At 42.3% G+C, this 26178-nt stretch overlaps 1 protein-coding gene across 1 annotated transcript in view; it reads right to left on the bottom strand.

Annotated features, from left to right (window-relative positions):
- atad2b (ATPase family AAA domain containing 2B) overlaps positions 1-26178 on the bottom strand; it is a 148897-nt gene that overhangs the window by 114517 nt on the left and 8202 nt on the right. Inside the window, exons 3-18 of the mRNA XM_079526214.1 lie at positions 24960-24991; positions 23696-23846; positions 21019-21118; positions 20249-20381; positions 19659-19799; positions 19428-19503; positions 16466-16567; positions 15800-15911; positions 15239-15354; positions 14384-14558; positions 13335-13423; positions 11390-11549; positions 7686-7776; positions 6062-6376; positions 4681-4831; positions 2604-2790 (exon numbers count right to left, since the gene is read on the bottom strand). Coding sequence (XP_079382340.1) covers positions 2604-2790; positions 4681-4831; positions 6062-6376; positions 7686-7776; positions 11390-11549; positions 13335-13423; positions 14384-14558; positions 15239-15354; positions 15800-15911; positions 16466-16567; positions 19428-19503; positions 19659-19799; positions 20249-20381; positions 21019-21118; positions 23696-23846; positions 24960-24991 — 2131 coding nt within the window. The remainder of the gene's footprint in view (positions 1-2603; positions 2791-4680; positions 4832-6061; positions 6377-7685; positions 7777-11389; positions 11550-13334; positions 13424-14383; positions 14559-15238; positions 15355-15799; positions 15912-16465; positions 16568-19427; positions 19504-19658; positions 19800-20248; positions 20382-21018; positions 21119-23695; positions 23847-24959; positions 24992-26178) is intronic.

Raw genomic sequence — 26178 nt, 5'->3', positions numbered from 1 at the left:
ACACGGCTGTTTAAAAGTGCACAAACCAATATTTATTTACAACTTAAACAACTTAATATGCATCAAACAATACTAACATACTAAGTGGGGTGTGTTAATCAGTAGATCAGTAGTGTAAGTGAGTGGATGTGTGGTGAGTGTAGTGTGGGGTGTTGAATGGTGCAAACAAATGCTGCTGCTCTCATGGAAGGAGAGAGAGACTGAGCGTGGCCAACGCCCAGCCATTTATAGTGCACCTTGGGAACACTGGCCAGGTGCTCCCAATGCACCTGATCGGCAACGCAGAACCTGTGGGAAGCAAAATGCATAGGTCTACAGGAATACACAGGCCCCAGTAGGCCAAACTACAGGGGGCTGTGACAATAGTAAATCAGGGATCATAGTAAATGCGACCGATCCCTGATGTCATCAATATTAGTATATGGACATATGTCAGAATCTGTTCTGAAATTCCCCATCCATCCATCCATCCTTCCTCTTCGATGTCTCCCTTTTGACTGATACCTGTCCATTCAAACTCTATACGGGCCTGTCCCAAAGTTATTTGTGCAGCCACACCCGGCAGCTGGCGAAAACTAGAGTTCTCAACAGGACCGAAAATGAAGTCCCGGCCCTACCTGGGCCCTCATCAAACCCTGTACACAAGACACATGCCACCCTTAGATCTCCATATACAGAGTTGACCTGTTCTGACATTCCATGTTGATCTGACCTCAACAAACCCGGTACACTCAAGACATTCTCCATTATCGCCATTATGGGCTTCTCGCCCTCAGGCGTCTTACTGGTATACTGTATTTTTAAAAATCACACTCGTGGGGAGTTGAGGAACACTCTTATCATCATCATACATCATCAAATTCCGGCCAATCACTTTTGGCGTCCTCACTTTTCTGTCCTCACTTTTTGAGTGGTGTAAACCACTCCTACAACTGGCTTTGTTAGTCTGTGCAGAAAAAATGAGCATGGTTGCTATGTTCACCCTGTTCACCCGGGTGAACAGGGGTTTTTTTCTGTGCAGAAAAAATGAGCATGGTTGCTATGTTCACCCGGGTGTGATTTCATTACGTCAGACATGATTTCATTACGTCAGACAGGCTATATAAGACCTTACACCACTCAGTTCACACGGGTGTGATTTTTATACTCACATTCCGTGCTCAGCCAATCAAATCATCGCTATGGGGTACACACAAACACACAAAGCTGGGCTTAGGAGGGGCTGGCGCCCCTCAAAAATACTAATTAAAGGGGAAAACAACGTGAAGGGTTGGGCCACCAACAGTTTCAACACACATTGGCATAGATTGTACCAGTCTCAGGAACTTTACTGGAGGGATTGGACACCGTCTACCACAATATATTATACATTAATGTTTTGACACATCTGTATAAAATCTCCCATAGGTGTTAAACTGGTTTTAGATCTGGTGACTGCAAGGGGCAACGCTTATTATTCACACATCATTTGGCAAGTGTTATAAGCACTCAGTTTCCACTTGTGTTGAAATATTGTGAAGGTTGACTCATTTGACCATATCACTTTTTTCCCACATCTCTGTAGACCAGTGCCAATGTGGAATGCAGACTTCACTTTAGCCACTGTTCATATTGAAACACCAGCCAGCTGAGCGGTCTTGACTGAATATCCTGCCATCCCATGATGCCCCAATAATGAATCCCCTTTCATAGAACATTTCATTTTTGTCTCGAATCCAATCTTTTGGCCCGACCGTTCACACTGCCGTTTGCAAGTTACCAGATCCGATCTTTGTGTTCAGATTGGCAGCCAAATCCAGCCTGAATCAGATCTGTACCACATCCAGATTGGAATCTGATTTGTTTAAATAAGTCTAAACACAAACAAGTCACATGGAATCTGATTTATATCAGGCCGTTGCATTCAGACTGAGACAGATCTCCTCAAATCAGATTTGAATCAGATTTGAAACCACTTCTGAATGTGGCTCAAGTCACATTGGAAAAAATCAGATTCCATGTGACTTGTATGTGACCTGTCTGCATTTAGACTTATTTAAACATGTGGCACAGATCTGATTCAGGCTAGATTTAGGCTGGCAGTGTAAATGGGGCCTTAGATCTTTTCCAGTGCCATCTTGATCCTAAAACGAGGTCAACTGGGCACACTCAGCATTTGTATACATGCCACAGGAAGAATGCATGTGTGAAGGTAGTCAATATTCCATCCCTAAGTTATCTTAGATCACACAAGCTTTTCACTTCAACACTACACTTAAAACCAAATGTCAAAATGACATCAAAAATGTCTATTAGTTTGCCACACGTGCGTGCGTTACCTGAGCACATGACTCCTCCGGTGTCATGGCACTGACAGAGTAGAGTGTGGGCGTTACCTGAGCACATGACTCCTCCGGTGTCTTGGCACTGACAGAGTAGAGTGTGGGCGTTACCTGAGCACATGACTCCTCCGGTGTCTTGGCACTGACAGAGTAGAGTGCGTGCGTTACCTGAGCACATGACTCCTCCGGTGTCTTGGCACTGACAGAGTAGAGTGCGTGCGTTACCTGAGCACATGACTCCTCCGGTGTCTTGGCACTGACAGAGTAGAGTGTGGGCGTTACCTGAGCACATGACTCCTCCGGTGTCTTGGCACTGACAGAGTAGAGTGTGGGCAGGTCCAACCGGTGAACAGGCAGCTTGTCCAGGTGGTGCAGCAAGGCAGGTCCGAGGTGGGAGGTCTGCCCTGAGCCTGGGGGCCCGGCCAGCAGCAACCGGGGCCGGTACGCTGTGGGCTGTTGGAGGGCTGAGCTGTGACCAGGAGGGAGGGGAGGGGGGGGGGGGATATATGGAGGTTGGGGATTAATCATTAACTCTGCATCCCAAGAGCTCAGTCTGAGAATGCTGATACTTACAACTATAGGTCAGGACCGACACATACGCAAGGCCCATTTATTTTCTCCCCTGTGGGTTTAGGCTTATTGAGCACAGAAAGATGTTTTAGCAAGCCTCTGTTTGATAGGATGACCACATTAAATCTATCTGAACGTTTAAGAAGCCCTCCTGTGTTATAAAATGTTTCACTTATTTCAAGTACGTCATCTAGGTAATCTAGACTGAAAAACAAACAGCAAAGTCACAGGATTCGTTAACAGCAGGGCACTATTTATATTGTAATGATATTGTGATATGAGACTACCGGTGCATTCATAAATACATTGTGAGAGTGCCGGAGCGCAACCGGGATGCATTCGCTGAAAAGCCAGATTGCCAGAAAGCCAGATTGTCCTGCCCGCTCAGATCAGCCAACGCAGGGAAACTGGAAGTACATTCACTAAAAACGCCAGGACAACGCTCCACACTAGTGCTGCACAATGAATGGAAAAAGATCGAGATCTAGATTCAGACACCTATGCAATCTCATTTTGTATCGTGTATAGGATCGTGCAGCACTAGTTGGCTGTCCAATTCATATTAGTTTGTTACTCTTATGTTTGTTTGTTTTTTATATATATTTTTCATGGAAAAAATTTGAATTTCAATTCTTCACATTTGAGCAAGAATCGTGCAGTACTATTCCACACATCCCAAACTCTTCTCCCTTCTGGCTCCAAAACTATGGAATGCACTTCCCATTGCAATCAGAACTGCCGACTCACTCCCAATCCTCCGCCGTAGACTGAAAACCCACCTCTTCAGACTCCATCTTAGCCCGTAGCACTTGCCGTAGCACTTGCCCTAGCCTCGATGACCATACAGCCGTATGCAAAGGCTCAACTTATGTAACTTGGATAGCATTTTATGCAGACATTACACTCTATAGTGTATACGCGTAGATCCATTATATAGATATTCCACTGTTCTTAACATATGATTATTGATGACTATTTTGATGTATTTCATGTATTACCATGTTTTGTTCTTGCTCACTGTAAATTGCTCTGGATTAAGGGCGTCTGCTAAATGCCTAAATTGTAAATTGTCTGACAAGGCAATGCACAATGTGATGGTTGCGGTTTGTTTTGAGGTATTCAACTAGATTAGGCCGGGGGGCACAACTGTAGAATGATTGTGTGTAGGGGGCCGCGCAGCGTGCACCCGAAGTGCGGAAATGTGTGGGTTCTCAAAATGCATTTTGTGTTCAAACATTTATGAAATACATTTGTGCACAGTATGAGCACAGGGTGATATATGTCTATACAAGTATATGCTACCTTAGAATAGATGTAGACATATTTGACAGTGCATAAACATAATTGGCATTGCCCTGAGCCCCTCATATCACTTCACTAGCATAGCAAGTCTGCTGCGTTGTGACTGCTTCGGTCATGTCATTCACACCACAGCCATCTCTACACTGTACACATGCACCCCCCCCCCCCTCCTTCATAATATTTTTTGCGGATCTACACTGATCTCATTAATGGTCCCTAAGTATGAAATCCCCAGGATGGAAATCGATCCCCAGGACGGAGAACTTTAAGCCCTATGATAGAATATGATAAAGGATTACTATCATTATGATAATCTCACACTTCATATGGCACACACCATACTTTAGCTCTCTCTCTCTCTCTCAAAAAAAAGGGAAATAAATGCATTTTTGTTGTTGAATTCCCCTCACTAATCGAATAAGTTTAGGAAGTATTGTAATATCTCTTGAGTCGTATGAAGTTGTAAAGGGCTGTTCTGTGGACTTACGTGGAGGAGAGGAGGAAGGGTTTGTGTGTTGCACGGGAGGATAGCTGATTCTTTGGAGATGTGGCAGGCTGGACGTCGTAGATGGAGGCACAGCCTTCCTCATTGTCTTCATCGCTGTACAAATCCTCCTCAAGCAGCTGATTGTCACCGCCTGGATGGGGAGAGTTGCTTAGAGTTAACACTGCATGTGCATGCACACAGTGCACACAGATGTCCACGTAGGAGTACAAAGGAAGTCATTTCCTTAAACGCCTCCATGTGTAATGGATGTGATTTATTGTTGTTATCACTGTTATTATTTCTGTTATTATTTCTAATTCAATCCTCAGAACACATTTCAAGGCTCATTTCCATAAAAAACAACAACAAAAACCTCAAAGCAGCAGAATCTGCGTTAACAAAAGAAAAACTCACTTGGCACAGAGCTGCCCCCTCCCCCCCAAAGAAAAAAAAACTGGAAAAAGGAATCAAAGGAGAGCTGGTCTATTAGTAGAACTGTAACGGGTTATTAGAGAGATAAGGCTCTGTAGGAAATTGAAGTCATTAATGGGTGCAAGGAGATAGATCTCCTGGTAGACATCTCCCTCTGGTCAGCCCTCATGCTGTAGCTAATTTAGCGTAACGACTCCCCCATTGACTGCTGTGGGAATTCGGTTAGCAAAAAGTCCTACCAGAGGAGCTAGCTTGGTTATCAGCTCTCTGTTATATCACCTCCATATTCCCAGCTGGCTGGGGGGGGAATATGTGTTCTGCCGTACATTTAAAATGGTATGGGAGAACCCTGATAATGGATGGAAGGAGAGAGCAAAGAGAGCGCAAGACACAGAGAAAAGGCCCAAAGCTGTGACAAATGTTCCTACCCAGTAGCAAAAAGATAAGAGTGTGAGAGCGCACAAGCGCATCAGGCAGGAGATGTTGCACACCACAGGAGTGTGAGCACCAGGCGACCACATGACGGATAGCATTATAATAAGTCTGGTCCAGCTGTTTTCAACCAGTGGTCCGGGGACCACCAGTGGTCCTTGAGGTGGTTCCAGGTGGTCCCCAGCTAAATGAAATGTTGGTAACCAAATGGATCCTTATAGATCTTTAACTTTAAATAATTGTTAAAACATTTATTTAATTTACAAGACGTCTACATAATTATAGAATATAGAAGTTTTGTAATTTAGATCAATGTTTGCCTGTTATCTCTCTTATGGTACCACGTCGTCAATACAGCATGGAATTGTGGAAAGAATCTTATCCAACAAAATATTCTTTAGTTTTGGGTCTGAGAGGCTAAATCTCATTAAATGGTGGACCGTGGCTCAAATTCCGAATAAGTAATGTGCCTTGTTATGAAAAAGGTTGAAAACCACTGATCTGGTCCGATCCTCACCTTGTGTGTTGTCCCTGTCCGTGTGCTGCTGAGCGTGGGGGAAGACTCGGAGCAGGGCCTTTAGAACCAGGGAGAAAGAGTTCGATAGCAGGGGTCTGAGGGCAGGGGCCAGGGCTCGCCCCGGGGGGGCCAGGGCCCTCTGGGAGGCTGGGACGATGGTGCTCAGGGCCCGGCTGAAGTCTCCGGGCCCCAGGACGATGGAAGCGACGTCGAGCTGCAGTTTGACGCTGCTGCCGTAGATCTGAGGGTAGCGGCGCCTCAGCGCTGCCAAGGCCGCCTCAGTGCAAAGTGCTTTGATGTCAGCGCCACAGTAGCCTTGGAGGAGGAAGAGGAGAAGTTAAAATGTGGGGTCCTGGCCCAATACATGCTCACTGCCTCACTTAAAGGAGAATTCCATACTAGAAGGCTTTCTTACTTTTATTTGTAGTTGTTACGTCCCCACCAAAGAGGTCCAGGTATTATTTTGTGCAAAAGTGCATTATTGGCTATTTCCCCTATGCCCTCAATGGGGGTTGGGTTTTTGTGCTAATTCGCTTATTTCCATCGAAATAAGTAGTAAAGTGTGCCGCTTGGGATACTGTTTACATTATAATGAGAGGATATATACAAAAAAATATTTTTGAACGATGGGAATACGCGAATTAGCACAACACCCCATAGCCCCATTCAATTCAATGCAATTCATTGGGGGCTTATGGTATGGGAAATAGCCAATAATGCGCTTTTGTACAAAATAACACCTGGACCTCTTTGATGGGGATGTAACAACTACAAATAAAGGTAAGAAAGCCTACTACTATGGAATTCTCCTTTAATGGTAAGATACTTTAAATACCTCCAGATAAGACACTGCTGGTTACAAGACAAGATTCCAGAGGAATCAATACTTGAGTACCTTCTCAATAGTGCTATAGATTAGGTTGAGGTTCGATTTCAGCCAGGGATGTTTGAGAAACTGGAGAATAATTTACAACCGAACTACTTCACTGAATTTCCCCCCTCGGGATCAATAAAGGCCCATAAATGGGACAGATCTAGCACAGACTTGCCTCGAAGTCCATGTAGATATTTTGTTTGATATTTCTCCCCTGAATTATCATTCCCCCTCTTTTATGAATACTTATTATACAGTATAAAATTATACAGTATATCCTCTAGATTTTCATGTATTCACCATTGAAATTCTTCTTCGTATGAACCATGTCAACCTGTGATGTAACTAATTGCATAACATTTGTATGGTGCGCATTTAGAGATGGATGGGATGGAAGTGATGGAGGATGGGTGCAAGGTATGTTGTGTTAGATTATAGTGACCTAAATTTTCTTTTACACGATGAATACCGTAAAACATTAAATCAATTCCCAGAAGAATGTGGCTGTGATTTGTTTGTTTTTCCCCCTGAATGTTTGTGTTTGTTAAGGACTGCGTTCGGGGAGCAGCTCTTGGCAGCAGAGAAACAAACAAACAGGGTGTTAAATCATAATGGAGCCTCCATGAAACCGAGTTACTATTGATGTAAAAATTGTTGGCGAACGGCATCATAATTTCTCCTTTAGCGCTCCCCACTGGCTAACTGTAAATTACACTGGCAAGCAGTTATTGCACTGTATTCGTCTCTTACCGACACATTTTTCTGCGAGTTCATCCACAAACGGCTCAACTAGTTTTGGGTTCCAGTCCCGTGTGTGGATTTCTAAGATGTGCTTTCTTGCCTGCAGGGGGTCAGAGACACAAGCAGTGGGAGGGAGAGAGAGCACAATAGAAATGTATCATACAGCAAAATAAGCCATTCGTTTTTATTTCATGTATAGCAGGGGTTCTCAACCCGTGGGTCGCGACCCCTCGGGGGGTCGCAAAATATTTTAGGGGGTCCCCAAATTATTATTTAAAAAAAAAAAAAAAAATCACGATTTTTCAAAAATAGCAGACCTACAAGCTCGTAGCGTGCCACTCGGTGGCGCGCTATGAGCTTGTAGATCTGCTATTTTTCAATAGTTAAATTATAACAATGCTTAAAACACCAAAAGGGGTTCCCGCCCAAAATGGTTTAAGGTTATTGTAGCAGTCAATTTATATTGGGGGTCGGGAGGGGGCGGGGCGGGGGTCCCGAGACGTTGCCAAAGCATTTTCGGGGGTCCCCGGCCAAAAACGTTGAGAACCCCTGATGTATAGGACTAAATGGGATTATGGGAATGTTTACTTATAGTATTACGTTTTGTTTACATTTCATACATTGTCAGGTGTGAACAACAACTTTCCACCAAAAGCATCCAAAAAGTGTAGAGTATGCACGGGAGGCGAGTGACTGCATGGTTATAATCATAAGCCTGATCGTCTACACATGTGCTGAAACATTTTGTTGTTAATAATATAACAGTAAAGTTTGGCTCTTTACACCCTTGATTTTGCACCTAGAATATGAGCATTCCAAGTACAAGCCACAGCGGCAGCCTAAAGCCCTAACCACACCAATACAAAGGGTCAAGACAGTTTTAGCGTTGTCCCTGCGGTGTGATATGTCTTGTTGCACGTTGACCCACGTTGACCCTAGTGATTCAACGCATGGAATTCAATGGCCCAAACCACACCAAAGGGTCAAGGCAGTTTTAGCGTTAACTCCTTGCAACCGTTTGGACCCAAGGAGTTGCATGGTGACCCTTTGGTGTGGTTAGGGCTTTACTCCTTGCCTGCCGCCACTAGATGGTGCTGTTTGCTTGACGCCGCAGCTATGATTGCCTGCAGCTGGCCTACAGGGCACCGCTCCGCGGATTTGTCTATGAGCATTATATGATATTACGCGTAGGCATGTAATGATATCTTAAATCGATTACAATCTATTCAAACTGGTGACAATTTATTTGAAATACTGATTAAATCGCAATTTGAATCACGATGCAAACAGCAGAGAGCGCGTAAAAAAAGAAGAAAATCATTGTAAGAGAATTGATTAAAAAAAAAAGTTTTCATTTGCTACTTTATTGAAAATAGGATGAATGAAGAACATTAAAAGAGAAAGAAAATACTTGATTTGTGTAAGAGAAATACTTTTAAAATAATCGTCAACAAATAATTTTGTTTAAAAGATTATGAAAAATCGTATTATATAGTGAACCTCAGAGTAAATATGGTTATATTATTTTTGGACAAAGGAGTGACCAATTGCAGATAGGTTGAGTCCCTCGGCTCTAATAAAAGTAACCGTTTAATTACTCAAATTGTACATTTTCAGGCTTTTGATACAAAATGCCTCGGCACCAGCTCTACAAACTATTTGCTGAAGGTCAAGGATGCATCAGCACAAATAAATATTGCCAAATGAGCTACATCAGTCACCTCAGTGCACCGAGAGCACTGCTCTCATCAATTTTCAAAAGAGAAGGCAATAAATGATGTCACTTTGTCTGTTAGTTCAATTGACTGTAAATGTTCACTTTAGTGTTACAGATGCTCTGCCAATATATCTGCAGGGCTGGTGCACAGGGGGGAGAATGGAGCCCTTGGGGAAGGTACTTGCCTGCTATCTCCATAGTTTTAAATGTATGGCAAGTGGCAACTTAAAGGAGAATTCCATACTAGAAGGCTTTCTTACCTTTCTTTGTAGTCGTTACGTCCCCACCAAAGAGGTCCAGGTGTTATTTTGTGCAAAAGCTCCTTATTGGCTATTTCCCCTATCATAAGCCCTAAATGAATTGCATTGAATGGAATGGGAATTGAATGGGGCTATGGGATGTTGTGCTAATTCACTTATTTCCATGGCTCAAAATTATATTTGCTTTGTATATATCCTCTCTTCATAATGTAAATAATATCCCAAGCGGCACATTTTACGACTTATTTCATGGAAATAAGTGAATTAGCACAACATCCCATAGCCCCATTCAATTCCCATTTAATTCAATGCAATTCATTGAGGGCTTATGGTAGGTGAAATAGCCAATAAGGAGTTTTTGCACAAAAAAACACCTGGACCTCTTTGGTGGGGACGTAACGACTACAAAGAAAGGTAAGAAAGGTAAGAAAGCATTCTAGCATGGAATTCTCCTTTAAGATTTTTCTTTTTACCTAAGTTATTCCATGGGCCGGATTGGATCCCTTTGGCACAGATCTGGCTTGCGGAGAAGAAGTCGGACACCCCTGACATGAAGTGTCATAACTGTGTGACCTCACTGTCCAGTCTTTAGCTATCGATTGCACTTGTCTGTAAGTTACTACCGGTATGTGTGTGAACAATAATTTGCTGTATTATTCATCCAAAATGTATTTATTTGTATTGCGTAGAATTACAACCCAAATTTCACAGTCTTTCCAGGTTCCATGGTTGGAGGTGTTTCATGATGCAACATGGATCCTAGCAGAGTTTGAGTAAAAGTAAAGTAAAGTAAAAACATGTGCACTTCAATACCAAACATCAGAGACAGGTAGGAGTGATTTTGAAGTTGGGGTGTGCAGGGATTCTGAAGTAGCCTAGTTTCCACATCATCATGGTGTTTTATCAGTGAGAGCTCACTGCGGGAGAGGTTAAGTCTGTGACAGCCTGCAGATTAAGCTTTGATTACCTGTGATCCTGCTGTGTGGAAAACTATGCAACAAGGTGACCAATTAGACAGAAGTCCACGGTGATTTGCTCCGAGTCAGATATACAGTACATTCAGTGTACACTATAGACATCACATCTGGCAGAAGAACTAATGATGAGATAAATATCCCTCACTGCTACCTCTAAATGTTAGCAGAAATTATAGAAATTAGTTATAAAAAGGTCTTATGAGGATCTGCAAAAAAACAACACCAGCTGTGAGTAAGAAAACCGCAGGGTACATTACTGTGTTCTTAGCTGGATGCTGGTGGAAGCCTACAGTATATGACACGCACCAATTACTTCTGCATTACACAATTCCATCTCCAACTGAGTGAACGAGTATGTGCACACAGTGGGGCATGTGTTCGTTTGTAAAATAGCATGCTGTGCTGTGGAAGAGGCCTGAGAGTTGTGGGTTTTTCTATGCGGTACACACAATGCAACGGTGCCTTCCTGTGTTGAAGTGCTTGTGTGATCTGCAAAGGAAGAACTCCCTTTTTGTAATATGCTGAAATCATCCCATTGTCAAAGCAAGTTGGAGCGAATATTATTACATTGGCAAACATGTTTTATTAAAAATCCCCATGGGGGAAAAGCAGTTTGGTACACTCCTTGAACATGTGGCGCGTGTGTGCCTGCGTTCGTGCGTGCGTGCGTGCGTGCGTGCGTGCGTGCGTGCGTGCGTGCGTGCGTGCGTGCGTGCGTCACGAACATACAGAATGAAAATATTGTACTGAATTTCCCACCTTCTTATCGGGCAGGCTGAACAGAAACTCCCGGTCGAAGCGTCCAGGCCTCCTAAGTGCCGGGTCGATAGAGTCAAGCCTGTTCGTAGCACCGATGACCACTATCTCCCCTCTACTGTCCAAGCCATCCATCAAAGCCAGCAGAGTGGACACGATAGAACTGGAAAGGGGAGAGGAAACACAGAACAGATCATATGTATATGACTGAACACATACAATTCAGCAAATAGATCAAACTGCTAACCCGACACAGCTGGCCTGGGGAGGATGTGAACAGCCATATCTCCTCTGATACACATGGTGTCACGAGCCGCTTATTTCCACCGGACAGACAGTGAGGAGTTTCTCCGCTGCTGGAGAGTGTAGCACATGCTAAGGAATCTATATCTCTCCCAGCACCACTCCCTGCTGAACCGGCCACCCTGACCAACCAGGATTCGCCAATGCAACGACGATGTATAAAACACCCTGTTGGCCTGGATTGGCGGCATGATTTCATCCTGAATGTTGTCATTTGGCATTCATTGGCACTTGAATTGTTCATTTTATTCCCATTACTGGAGGTGTTATCTTCACCAAATTAAAAAATAATACTGGTTATATTGGTTGTATTAAAAGGTTTACATCATATTTCAGAATTTGATATATTGGCCAGCACTTACGAATCCTACCAGACAGAACAAAAAAGGGATTATAATAGTATGAAATACTGTATGTATGTATATGAAAAATACTGGTAGACTCACTAACAGTACTGTGTACAGGACCTCCCAGGAAATATGCATGCTGGTATCTAGTATGTACCATATATATATATATATATATATATATATATATATATATATATATATGTATGTATGCATATTTGATATTTCTCTCTATTGTTTAAAAAGTTTCAATATTATATTTTACACTTTAAACCTCCCCTTTCCTCAACTGTGTGGGTTTCCTTGGGGGTAGGGTAAACAATGCAATGTTTCCCAATCACAGGGTATTCTTCTGGATGTAGTTCAGTCGAATGAGTCCAAACTAAATGTTAACGTGCAACTGCTGCTCTTTGATCAACAAACACAATCTGCATTTCTTTCTTTCATTTATGTTATATTTCATCCAGTTATGTTTTTTTGTTGGTGAGAATTTCCAATTCTAAGTAGCAGTCTACTCTGTGCCACTGCAAACTTATAAAAATTCACCGTACAGTTTGTTGGGTAATGACTGAATATGCATGAAGACTCATAGATATGCACTATTCCATTCCCTGCTACTTGACTCTCCCTATGGGAAACTCTAGTAGGCCCCTGAAAAGTAAATCTACAGATACCGAACGGTTGGAACAAACTTTTGTGGAACTGGAAGAAAATAAAGGGCCAACTTCAGTCATGACATATACCCAGGCATGCTGGTGGCAAACAGACCAGATAGTGCTTCCACCACATAATTGCAACGTCCTCTGTTCAATTCTGGCTGAAGACATGGCTTTTCTAACTCTCTCAATAGTCTGTCTGCTCTACACTGTCCTGTCCCATATAGGACGATCAATTTATTACAGTAGGTGTTATATAGAATTTTGTTTTATTAATCGAACAATCAAGAAGTGTAGATTTTTTCAAAGAATCGACTACTGATTTACCACCATATATAATATATACAGTATATATATACAGTATATATATATATATATATGTGTGTGCGTGTGCGTGTGTGTGTGTGTGTGTGTCCGTGCGTGCGTGCGTGCGTGCGTGCGTGCGTGCGTGCGTGCGTGCGTGCGTGCGTGCGTGCGTGCGTGCGTGCGTGCAAATACTGTTACAATATGTAACAGTTTGTGTAATGAGTAAAGAGATGAGAAGCTTTCTTCTGCTTCCTCTTTTTACCGGAAAAGTGAGATATAGAAAATTGAGAGTGAGAGTTTTGGCTGGGTGAATAGTTACGGTGAGATCAGCCATACCTGTGTATCTGGTCCTGTCTGCTGGAGCGAACCGGAGCCAAACCATCAATCTCATCAAAGAAAATAATGGATGGCCTCATCAGATACGCCTGATGAAACAAAAAAAACAAAAAAGCTCAAACCAGTCTCACCACACTTCATATTGTTAATAGCACACTTCACTCTGTTTTTCAACCTTCTCTCCATCTCTTTATCAGTGGGAGCAATGATCAATATATATTGATAAATCCGCCAACGGTCTCTGTATAACCAAGTCAGAAAATCAATAACACCCCAGATTGTCCACAAGATGACATACTGCAATAGAATATTCAAAAGTGCAACCTTTCTCTTCTCTTCCACTAGGGGCCACAATAATTAGTGTTTTTTCGTTTTCTGTGAAGCACTTTGTAACATTGTTAAGAAGACTATTGATACATAAATTAAGTTTATCATTATTATTATTATATTAATATTACATAGGGGCAATGGCCTCAGGAACTGCATGAGAACCAGGCCTTTGCAGTACATTCTGGGTATTATAGTATCAGACTTCAAAGCACCAGGATGAAAATGGGACAGCTGTTAGGGTTGTCAAATAAAAACAACAATGCAATAGCATACATGTAATATCTTAAATCAGAGCACCCAGTGATGTGCAGCAACGGAGCACATTTAGCGACAAATCAGGCGCCATCTCGGATGTAGCCGACCGCATGCCCTTGCTGATGTCGACCCCAGGCAGGGTTCAAACCCACAACCTTCTGCATGAAAGGCATATGCTCTAACGACCACTACACTAGGGCAGCTATTTAAATCTCAAGTTACTCCCACCCAAGAGTAACTGTGTTACAAATAGCTTTCAGAAAGAAGGTTGGATGTCCGCACACCGTTGTTTAGCTCCCAGTAGTTTATTATTATTATTATTATTATTTATTATTGGATTTTCTCACTGAAAATGAATGCCATGAATTAGTTACAGTAGATATTTTAAAGACAAAATAATAATTGTGCACTGAAATCTGGGCAGGCTGCAGTATCCATTGTAGCTCTGACCTCCACCGACTCACCTGGTCAAAGAGGAGGCGTAGCTGGCGTTCTGATTCACCAACCCACTTGCTGAGACAGTCGGCTCCTTTCCTCATGAAGAAGGACACCTTCCTGTCTCCTTGGCTGCACTCATTGGCTAGCGCCCGCGCTACCAGGGTCTTTCCTGTCCCCGGGGGGCCAAAGAACAAGCATCCTCTGGGAGGGAGAGAGAAAGAGGGGAAAAATGGAGATGTCTGCACTCCTCTCACCTTTGTCCGTTTTCGGATGATGACAAAGCCAGCTGTACTTCAAATAAGGAAACGTCTTCTAAATTAGGATTATAGACCGTTTAATGGCCATGGTACTTGGCTCGTGGTTGAGTATAGCCGAATATTAAGCCTGATGTCGTTCCCAAACCAAAATGGAGTTTGAAATTAAATCATCACAAAGGAAAACCAATTTGCTCCAGGCTCGAAAGTAATAGCTTGGGTATTGTTGATGGGATGCATTCAGAGCAGTTGTAACTGCCTCTGAGGAAGATAGCTGAGGCTACAGCAAACTCTGTACTCTCATCATCATTATAGCACAGAGGTTGATGTATGCGGCAATCCTGACGCATATTGTATACCAGATGTTGTAGTTCTGTATTGGAATTACAGTTCTGTTTCTTGTCTTTGAAGTCAAAATCATTTTATGTCTAAATGTTCTTGGCCTTTAACATTCCATTCTGACTCTCCAATTCAAGCAACCACAGAACGGAAGTGACCCTGAGACACAGGCTCTGATCACGACACCATGTCAAAAAGGGTAGACTTTTGTCCGAAAACATGAAAAGGTATTTAAAGTCAAACATTTGACAGCAACAGCAACTAGCGTCTCATGTTAACTCTTCTCACCTGGGAGGCTGGATCTTGAACTTCTCAAAGACTTCTGGGTAAAGCAAAGGGAACACGACCATTTCCTTCAGGGACTGGATGTGGTTACTGAGACCTCCCACACTGTCAAACCGCACCTAGACGGACACACACACACAGTAGTCATGAATCCTATAGCGCTTGCCGTAGCACTTGCCCTAGCCTCAGTGACCTTACAGGCGTATGCAAAGGCTATAGATAGCATTTTATGTAGACATAGCAAGTATAGTTTCATTATATAGATATTCCACAGTTAGGTTCTTAGCTAACATATGATTCATGATGACTATTGTGATGAATTTGATGTATTACCATATTGTTCTTGCTTACTGTAAATCGCTGCCTATATTGTAAATTGTATGAATTCTTAAAGGTTCAGTAATATCGCCATATACAGGCTTATTTATTTATATACTTACTATAACTTTTTTGTTAAGCTATCATATGAATTTGTATGTTACACTACATTGAATTAATCTGTGCCGTGTGACCGCTGCTGTACATGATCTCTGTGATCTGTTATTGCTTTATACATGCACTCACTGAACTATCAAGGCTCATGGGGTCCACGTCGGCCAAACTGGCGCCAACTTTGGCTCGATCGCGCGGTATGCCGCTCGCCAGGTCCTCTGCACACAGGTTCATGGGCAAACACCTGATCAATAACAGAATGTTGTTATGCAGGCTGTAGGGGATAATCAGTCAACCACATATGAATGTCCCCAGTTCAAATCCAGCGTGAAGCCTCTGCTGCATGTCTTCCCCCCTCTGTGCCTGTTCTCCATTTCTTTCTATGAATAAAAAGTGGAATTTCATAAACCAACTACTTGTACAAAGTAGTTGTTCATAAACAACTACTTTGCCCCCGTCACCCCCTACTTCTACACTCTGAAAAGGATATTTAAATGATGTGCAAAAAACTAAAAGGCACTTAACTTAAATTACTACAATTAAACAAATACATGCGTAAAGTCAAGAGGCACATCATTTAGTTGACTTGAGTGTACAGCTGTATGTAGTCATGTTAGTAAGCTAGTTTCTCACTGTCTATAATGGTGGTGTGTTGCTAGGTGACCGAATCGCTGACCACATATTCCCAACATCCCAACAAGTCCTATCCAGATAAAGCTATTAAATAACAGCAACAGACACTTTCAGTGAGCTAAAGAGAACAGAGAGTAGAGAGAAGAAGAAGACAGATGCTGTCACCTGTTCCTAGCCCGGGTCATGCTCTTGCCCTTTCTCCTCTCGAAGCGCTCTTCATCAGAAGATGAGGTGGTGTCGCTGCTGTGGATGGCGTGTTTCTTCACCCTGGACAGGAGGAGAGGTGTGAGAAATGTGTTGATTTCGTCGACTAATACTATGACGAAAAATGTTCGTCGACTACCTTTTTTCACTGACGAAAACTAAATGGAAACTAAATGAAAACTAAGCTATGAAGCTATGAAGACTAAATATATTGGCAATTTCGTCAACAAATAAAAAACTAGACTAAAATGTTAGGACAAGAGATCCAGTAAGTAATTTTACACTTGGTTGCATGCTGAAAATAGTCTCACAATAGACTGTGATCTAGACATTATACATTGAGAATGCAAATGTCCGACTTGGATCGACTTAGGTAGGACATGATGACATGCAACAGACGGGATCCGCACGTAATTCCGACGCAGCATTAGTCCGACATGCGGGACATGCGCTGCTCCCAGACTTGATGCTTCCAGCTCCCTTGAGTTAAGTCAGTGTCATGTCCGATTCGGCATAAAACAGCTCAATGTGTGAATGGACCCAGTCATTTTCCGGCTAATTTACATGATTGAGCGAATAGGCATATTGAAGACGTTTCTATCATTATCATTATATAGATACCGGTATTCCACTGTTACGTTCTTAGCATGTTTCATGATAACTACTTTTTATGTATGTGATGTATTGCCATGCTTTTTGTTCTTGCTTAATGTAAATTTCTCTGGATTAAAAGCGTCTGCTAAATGCCTAAATTGTAAATTGTTATTGTCAGGAGAGGAGCCTCCCCAAGGAGCTTGAAGCGATATATATATATACCAACAGTGGTCTAAGCAGCTGGAAATATTCACAGATTTGAACCGATTCGAAGAGACTCCTGAGCAGTGGCTCAGGAGTTAGAGCAGTCACTTGGGAATTGGAAGGTTCTCAGTTTGATTCCCGGCTGCCCCAGGGTTACTGTCGAAGTGTCCTTGAGAAAGACACTGAACCCTATAACTGCTCCCGATTAGCAGGATGGTGCCTCGAATGGTTTCCCTGTCGCCCGTGTGTGAATGTTTGTGTGAATGGGTGAATATAATGCACATTGTAAATTGCTTTGGATGATGGTGCTATATAAATGAACCGTACCAGTTCATAAGTGAAACATTGTTAAAACACAAACAACGCCTCTTACCAACCATAGAAATGTAGACGATGAGATACAACCTCATTCTCATTTCAGACAGTCCCTGTTCTTCTGTATTCCCCCCCCTGCAGCCTAATTATAAAGTAACATTCAAGGATATAAAATACACTTACAAATTCAATAATGGTTTGAGTGCTATTTACTTATACCGTCCTTATGGGGGTTTGTTGTGAATGCATCAATAAGAGTCTGCATGTCAAACAGTTCAAATCCTATGCATATTTATTTATTTTTGAATCACATTTCAACCTCGCATCTCTCCCTCACTCTGTGAGGGGAACAGCCAATGGGGAACAGCCAATGCGTGCGTCTACTCAGATACCACGCCCCTCAAACGGACTATTCCAGTAATGTGTAAACACGTCCGACATTGGACAGCCTCCGGTTGCAATACTACTACAGGTGAAAAGGGAAACACCCTCCGGTTGCATACTACTACAGGTGAAAAGGGAAACACCCTGAACATTGTTCAGTGATAATATTATGTTAAAGAGTCTAAAAGGTCTCTAATAGACCAAGCAGTCTTGTCCTGACATCTGACAGTGTCTGGCTCAGATCGGGTGAGGTCAGGTGACGTGACGTCTCATGTTTAAAGTTTCTCCAAACACACTGCACAGAAACATTAGCTCGTGACACTGTTCCGCGTCTGCATGAGGAAATAAAACTGCCGTACTGGAATGAATAACGTTATAACATTATAGCCTAAAAATGTGACTGATGCTGTAACGAATGCAGCTCTTTGAGTTGTAGAACATACTTCTGCAACTCGCAGGGTTTTACAAGTGAGTTTTGTTCGTCTGCAACATTTGACATTAAATGTGACATTCTTTTGCCAGAAATGAGAATGTTCCATAAAATAATTGCAACTATAAAGTGGAGGTGTTTCAGTTAACGTACCATCTTGCTCTCTTTCCATCGCACAAAACTCGCTGCAGGAGCTATATCAACCATTACACATAAAAATATGTCTGTCATCTTATCAATTGCGACATTCTTTTGCCAGAAAAGAGTACTTTCCATAAAATAATTGCATCCGTGAAGTGCTGGCAAGTCTCACTCTCTCTCTCTCTCTCCCTCTCACACACGTGACACACAGTCTCTGCTTCTGTGCTTCAATACATCTTTCTGTCTCTCTCTAAGCATGCCATGCAAATTATTTTTTCCAGTTTGCACTGGGCAAATGCAAGTGAAATGCTCAACACATCCCGCCGCCAATTAAACATATTGCATCAAGTGACCGGGCCTCACAAATGCCTGGCTACCACCACTGGCACAAAACACAGTCGCCATTGAAACGTCTTTACCTAGGAGGGAAATTATTTGGCACAAAAAAAAATCATCAGCTGCCATCATAGTCAGTCAAATGCAGTCAAAACATACATGTTTTGCTTATTGTCTGTCACTTATAAAGTGCATGTGAGATTGTGAGACTGCTGGTTGGGCAGTAGGCTTGGTGAGAGTAAGGTAGTCTGCAACTATCTTGACCACAAAAAGGATGATTGATGGTTGTTATGCATAAGGTGCGGTGCACAGATAATGAGTTGTGTCCTCGACTTTGGAAAGCGTGAATCCCATGTATTTGAACTCACACAATTAAAACAATGGTTGCTTATGTGAGCACTAACAGCACTGCAGTCTGAAGCCCTGGTAGATGTTGTAAAGCGTTGCATGGTTGGATACAGAACTTTGTTTAGTATATAATATATGACTACGAAATTTCACAAAAGTCCTTCTACTGACCTTATATGGCTTCTCCTTGCCGGGGATCTGTGGGTGTCAAACAGTGATGGATTGCTCTGTTTTCTGTTTACAGGCTCTGAGAGGGAAAACACAGAGGAGGAAGAGCATCGGACACAAAGTCTCCAAAACTAAATAAATGTGGTTCAGGAGGTGAAATACATAAACACAGGCCAGTCACAACCAAACCCAAAAGCAAGTTAAAGAGTGGGATGCTGTTAAGCGGGATTGTACCAATAGGGGGCGCCTCATATCTCTGCACGGTCTTGCGTTGCCTCAGGTTGTACGGACGGTCATCCTCCTCTCCTGCCTCTTCCGCTTCATCTCCTTCATCTTCCTCATCATCCTCCTCTCCCTCCTCCTCACCGTGGGATTCTGAACAACAGACACGACAGACAGAGCATCGATGAGGCAGGAATAGGACCATGCCAATGCTGAGCTATTCAAAATAAAGTTGAACCTAGTGTTCAACTTTATTTTGAATAGCTCAGCATTGGGATGGTTCTGTTCTATTCTATTTGCGGTTTACATTTTCTAATACAGGTGGAAGGTTTTTTGAGTAATCTCAAATAAAGAAATTAGTTTGGGAAAATGTGATTATTATACCCCCCCCTTTTCCATTTACAAAAGTGCAATGGAATGGAACAAATGCAAACAAAGTAACAAAAGACCATTTGGAAAATAATTGGATTGAAATTGGGACTGGAACAATTTGTTTAAAATAAATAAACACATTTCATAAGCAGGCTGCATATGAAATGTGTTTATTTATTTTAAACAAATTGTTCCAGTTCCAAGCAGCACAACACGGAAGGTGATTTTACCTTCCGTGCCCTCCTCTTCCTCTGGCTCCTGCTCCGGCTTGCTCATGGCTTTGTGGTGCGCCGCGTTCATGGTGAACGTGTTCCGCCGCAAGGACTTCCTGCGTTTCACCCGGGAATACATGTCCATGTTTTCCTGAAAATGGAGGAGAACAGCTTTAGGGTCACACTCATTGTTCGCACCTTTCCCCATTTCCCCCATCTGAGACCAAACACCCACAGTTTGCAGGGACAAGGTTCTTTGTATTATGTAAGAGTAAAGTGGGGGTACTGCCTGGTGTGCAGCCTATCATAGTGGTAGAACAAGGGCGGGTAACTTTGAGGATAGAGAGGGCCACCATCATTTCCACACTCACTCCAGAGGGCCACATTGCATATGCTGTCGGGCAGAAACCTCTATCTCAGTATTTTAACTTTTTTCATAAATTAATGCCCTACTTCGTCATTCTACAGTATGTCACACAAAAGTAGCAAAAATAGCTGCTATACAAGCTCAAAACGTGTAGCACTGCGACGCATTTTGAGCTTGTAGAACGGCTATTTGTGCTATATATGAATTGGAGTCCTGGATTCTTTTTTGCCGTTTCTGAATTGGAATCCTGAAAAGTAACATTTATTAATTTTAATTCAAATGCATTTAATTATACTTATGTGAACTTTATGAACTGAATAATACATCAGTATTCGTAAATTAACCTGCGGGCCACGTTAAGTGAAGGTGGGGGCCGCATGTGGCCCCCGGGCCGCCAGTTGCCCCTGTATAAGGCACTCACCTCCTCTGTATCTCCAGTCCACATCCGAAGCCTCTCCACCTCCCGGTTCTGTCTGATGCTGCTGATGTTGTCCATCTCCTGGAGGACTGCCTCTGCCGTGCTACACACAACGCAACAAAAAAACACAAGACACAATCAGTCTCACAACTGGGACAAGCATAGGGCACCTACTCTGCATAATCACCTTCCTTAACTTGTACACGTGATTGATTTATTACAATTTATATCTGTGTAGTATGACTTTTGCCGCTCTCTCTCCCTTGTTGCATGGCTGTGCCGCCGGCTGTGCAGCGTGTTGTGTGTACTCACAAAACAATAGACTGCATTTAACCACCCGCTGTACATAAGCACCCTGCACCCTAGAGCAATGGGACTCAACCATCGGCAATTTAACACTCTTTTGTCAGAGTCAAATTGAACATAGCATACCACATTGATGTCTGCTGGTTGAGAGGGGCTGATTTCAAATGTTTGCTTTCGTGTGGAAATTGGACTGTTAAATTAAATTGGGCCTGTGGGACATGCAAATATCCCAAAGCAACCCTGCTAATTTTCCCGTCTGTGCATGTCGCTCATGGGAATAATTACAATTACAACATAAGATAGGTATACTCAGCTCGAGAAGGAATTCACACATCAGATCCAAATAAAACCAACAGAAGTTCAGTGTAACTCAGCTTTGAAATATCCTGCAATTGTGAGTGTGGGGAGTGGACCCATTCTATCAACACTACAGTTTGCTTGGACTACCAAAACAAATCAGGCAAAATTAAAATCTCACATCATCTTGTAGCCTTTGACGTGAACCCTAGCATCCCTACTCTTGGTGGATCATTTGCCGAAAACACCGTCTACAAGCTCACAATGCATCTCATGTTCTAAGCTTGAAAATTAGCTGTTTTTGGCAAAGAGATTGGTGTAGAGGGGAAAATCAAGTAAAGACTAGAGCCAACTCAGGTCACTCACTATAGAAGGTTTAAGTGGTTAATAGTGAGCACAATTAAAAGTAATGCTTGCTACATAACCTGTAATAAGAAACAATCTTTGTGATGGGAAACTACTGTATGGCACTGAATGCTGTGGGAGCAGGTTTGTGCATAAAACCTAAAATGAGTTTGACAACCTTGTTTTAGAGAGAAAGGGAACAGGACGTGCCGAATTAGAAGCCAAATATAAATACTTTGGGGAACAAATACATCTGGAGGGCGAGCGCCTGGTTTTTCTCCTCTCATTTGTTGTGTCCAAATCTAAGGCAATTTATGTCTGCCAAAAGAAATCAAGTGAACATGGAGTTAAGCTGGTGTATTTTGTTCCACTTACTCTTTCTGTTTTTCTCTGTTAGAGGACACGATTAAATGTATTTTTTTTGCCTCTGGAGGGATAGCATTGTGGCTGCTAAGGGCTGCATTGAAATTACAAAATTGATGTGTTGAGTGATTTGAACATGCATTCTAATTCTATCCTTTATTTCTCCTTTCCTATTCCTAACAATGAATGGCACACAGATGCGAGAAAGCTATGCAGCAGCATCAGTGATAGAGAATCAAATAATCTCAGAGTTGATGTCACCATGGCAAATCAAAAGCCAATCTTTAGGGGTAACAGTCGGACAGAGTGCAAAAGCAAGAGGGGCAAATTGGTTCTTTTGGGAAGAAATTTGTTCTTACAAATAACAGAAATGGCTTGGTAATAATTATACATGCAAATATTGCAGTTGTAGCGGCAACATAGGGCAGTGGTAGGCAACAGGCGGCCCGTGGGCTAGAACTGGCCCGCCAGCGATAACATCTGTCCTGGCAAATTATTTTGTAAATAATTTGTAATATAAGATATAGGATTTGCAATAGGATATGGCCAGCAACAGCTTTGCACTGATGAAATCGGGTAGGATGAACAAATAGTTTGAATGTTATTTTTTCCCTGTCAACTTCCCTTTTGAGACTTACTGTATGGGTGGAAAAACTTGTCTCGCATTCAAAAAACAAACCAAAACTGTGTTCCACATGCCTGAAATTACACATTGTTTCTCTCTGTTCTAAAAGACCTTGAACCATGAAAGAGCTCTTGTTCAAAAAGGAGACGAGTGTCTCCAGATAAGATGTTCTTATGAAATGTTTTGATTAACTAAATATCCCAAATGCCACATTCAAGGATGAAGCCTGCACAAAATTAATACATAAGCATTTCTTAATGTGCCTGCAACATTTGATTCCACAGGCATTTTTATCAATTGTTATACCACGTGCACATTGCGTGCACGTCGAATTTAAAACAATATATATTGTATATAAGGTTTGTTGCAAGTTCCAGGTCCTAAATTAGCCATTGATTGTGTTTTGGGCCAACATCGAATGGTTTAGAAAAGAAATTGGCCCCGAGGCCAAACTAACTTACTTGTTGAGCTTTGACATGGACACATAAAATTGACCAAAACACGTCACACAAGGCACAAGGCAAAAGTCCCGTAATAGTAACAAAACAAGTGCACTGCAACGTGCAAACCAATCCCTGTATATGAAGCTGCTGCAAAGAAATATCCAAACTAAGCTGTAATATATAGTACTGTGCCCATGAGGACAGCTCCAAGAAGATGCTTTAGCTTGCTTATAATACAAATATTTATAACATTGCTTTTATCCTCGATTCCCTGTGTTGCGCAGCCCTCGTTTCAACCTACCTGTTGACCAGCTGGTCAAACAGCAGGCTCTGGTTGAGGTGTTCAAACTGGCTCTTCCTCACTCGGACGCCCCTCCTCCTGGGTTCCACATGCCCATTCATGTGAGAGTGATCGCTTCTCCCTGACGTTTCATCCCGGTGACTCATGTGGGCTGCAGCATCAACAGAATTTCAGATCAGAATCTCAGAACAGGGCACAGACATCTCTCCCAATGCTGCTCTAATTTAGCACACCATGTACTATTTTATTATTAAGGATTATTTTTGAAGGCATGTCTGCTATTAGGTTCTTAGCTTACGTATGATTCATGATACGATTCTTATGTATGTGATGTATTACCACATTTTTGTTCTTGTTTGCTGTAAATCGTTCTGGATTAAGAGCGTCTGCTAAATGCCAAAATTGTAAATTGTCTATACCAGACAGCACTGACAAGAGACGAGGAGGGTTTGGTAACGTGTAGTCTCGCGTAACTATTCCACAATCTGCAAATGCTATATATAGTCTAGAACTGCACCTCCCAAAAGCCAAAAAAAGAAAGCCGTCAGCTTTTCGTCATTTCCGTTCACGAAATAGATTTTCTATAAATTTAGAAGTATCTAAATAGTCACCAAATGAATTCACTGCATGAATACTAGGGCTGGGAGAGGGGCCTTCCGCCAATCATGATCGAGCGGGGGCGGGCCTTGGTGTGTGTTTGCTGTTGGTCTGTTGCGTGACAATTTACAATTTCGGCATTTAGCAGACGCTCTTAATCCAGAGCGATTTACATTAAGCAAGAACAAAAAAGCATGGCAATACATCACATACAGTACATACAAAGTAGTTATCATGAAACATGTATAAGCTGAGAACGTAACAGTGGAATATCTATATAATGAAACTATACATATAAACTATACATATATACTATACTATGCTATACATATGTACTATGAAGTGCTAAGGTAAGATTACATACAATGCAATTCTAGTGCTGTCTACATAACATGCTATAAGTATGTATCAAATGCTATCTAAGTCTACAAAAAGTGCTATCTAAGGGGGTAGGGTAAGTGCTACGGGCCATGATGGAGTCTGGAGTCGTCTCTCCCCCCCCCCCCCCCCCCCCCCCCCCCATTGTCACAATTCAATATTATTGTCATAATATCGATAGAGGTATTTGGTCAAAACAAAGCATTGTGAAATTTGACTTTGTCCATATCGCCCAGCCCTTATGAATACAGTACATGGAAACGTGTAAAGAAAAAGTGTCACTCATTACCGTGGCCATTTTGCATTGTGCGAGAAGACAACCTGTAGAGAAAACAGACAGACATGATGTAAACAGTCAACATCAAGTGTGGACACAGTGCGAGTCATTAGCAGAGCGAGAACATTAGCATATGCAGGTACATAATATATTATACAGGTGTGAAATTTAAGGAAGCAGCATCAGGTGTTGCAGTTCAATAGAGGGTATGAGCGTGACATCATCGTACCTGGAAGTTATGCGGGAACGCCCACTGAGTGGCAAATAACTACTTTCTGGCCTTGACAGCCCATACATCCAAACAGAAAAGTCCTGTCTGTTTGCATTAAACAATGTTAAACTCACCAACATTGCAGCTGTACGAAAAGCTTGAATTATCCTCTATCTGCAAACTCTTTGTTTCATAAAAATCCACCATAGAAACGTTATGAACAAGAAATGCCCTGCATTGATTATTTTTCTAAGTGTCAGAGTTTGGAAGTGCTTGTTTTCAATAACATAACATTTTGCTGCCTCCTGCATTATGTGACATTTAGAAACAGGTGGTACGCAGGACGGTTGAGTGATTTTCAACGAGCGCTTCCAAACTCTAACACTCCATGCTGCTCAATGTTTTGCCACTCAGTCTAGATGAGGGGGGCGTGTCCTGATGGGAAAATCATGCATGTGCAACCCTAACCCTATAGCCAATTTGTGCAGAAAGGGAAGATGCTAACCACATGTTCACAGGTATAATTCACATCAGGTATTAACAAAAAACTCAAGGTAATTCTGCATGAGAGAGAATGAGTGTAATCCACAGGAAGGCAATAGGAAGACTAGACTAGACCAAGATAAGGTTAAGTATTAATTTTACAGCATCACTGATAAATGAAATAGTTGAATACAACAACAACCAAGATGCATGGTAAAGTAGTGCAGGACAATCCTCAGTCCACCACCGGACAAAGCGGATGTGATTTTTGGGTGACAGTGAGTGACCCACATTTGGTATGTGATATTTATTTTGTCTTCCCTAGATGAAACCAAGATAGGTGGGCATTTTGGGCAATGGCTGGCCCGGTAGCTCACTCGGGCGTTCCTCACAACGAGCCTCGCTGTTGGCACACCTGCATTGCTGTCAAGTGATTCAAAAAGTCATGCATTTGATGCATAACCTTGCACATATGCAGCGTGCAATCCTGAGCTCAACTGTGGTGGAAAATGCTTACATGGCATGCATGTATCTAAT

The sequence above is a fragment of the Electrona antarctica genome (genome assembly GCF_951216825.1).
Source record: "Electrona antarctica genome assembly, chromosome: 17".
NCBI lineage: Eukaryota > Metazoa > Chordata > Actinopteri > Myctophiformes > Myctophidae > Electrona > Electrona antarctica.
The sequence above is the reverse complement of the archived record's forward strand: the minus strand, read 5'-3'. Positions and strand labels throughout refer to the sequence as shown.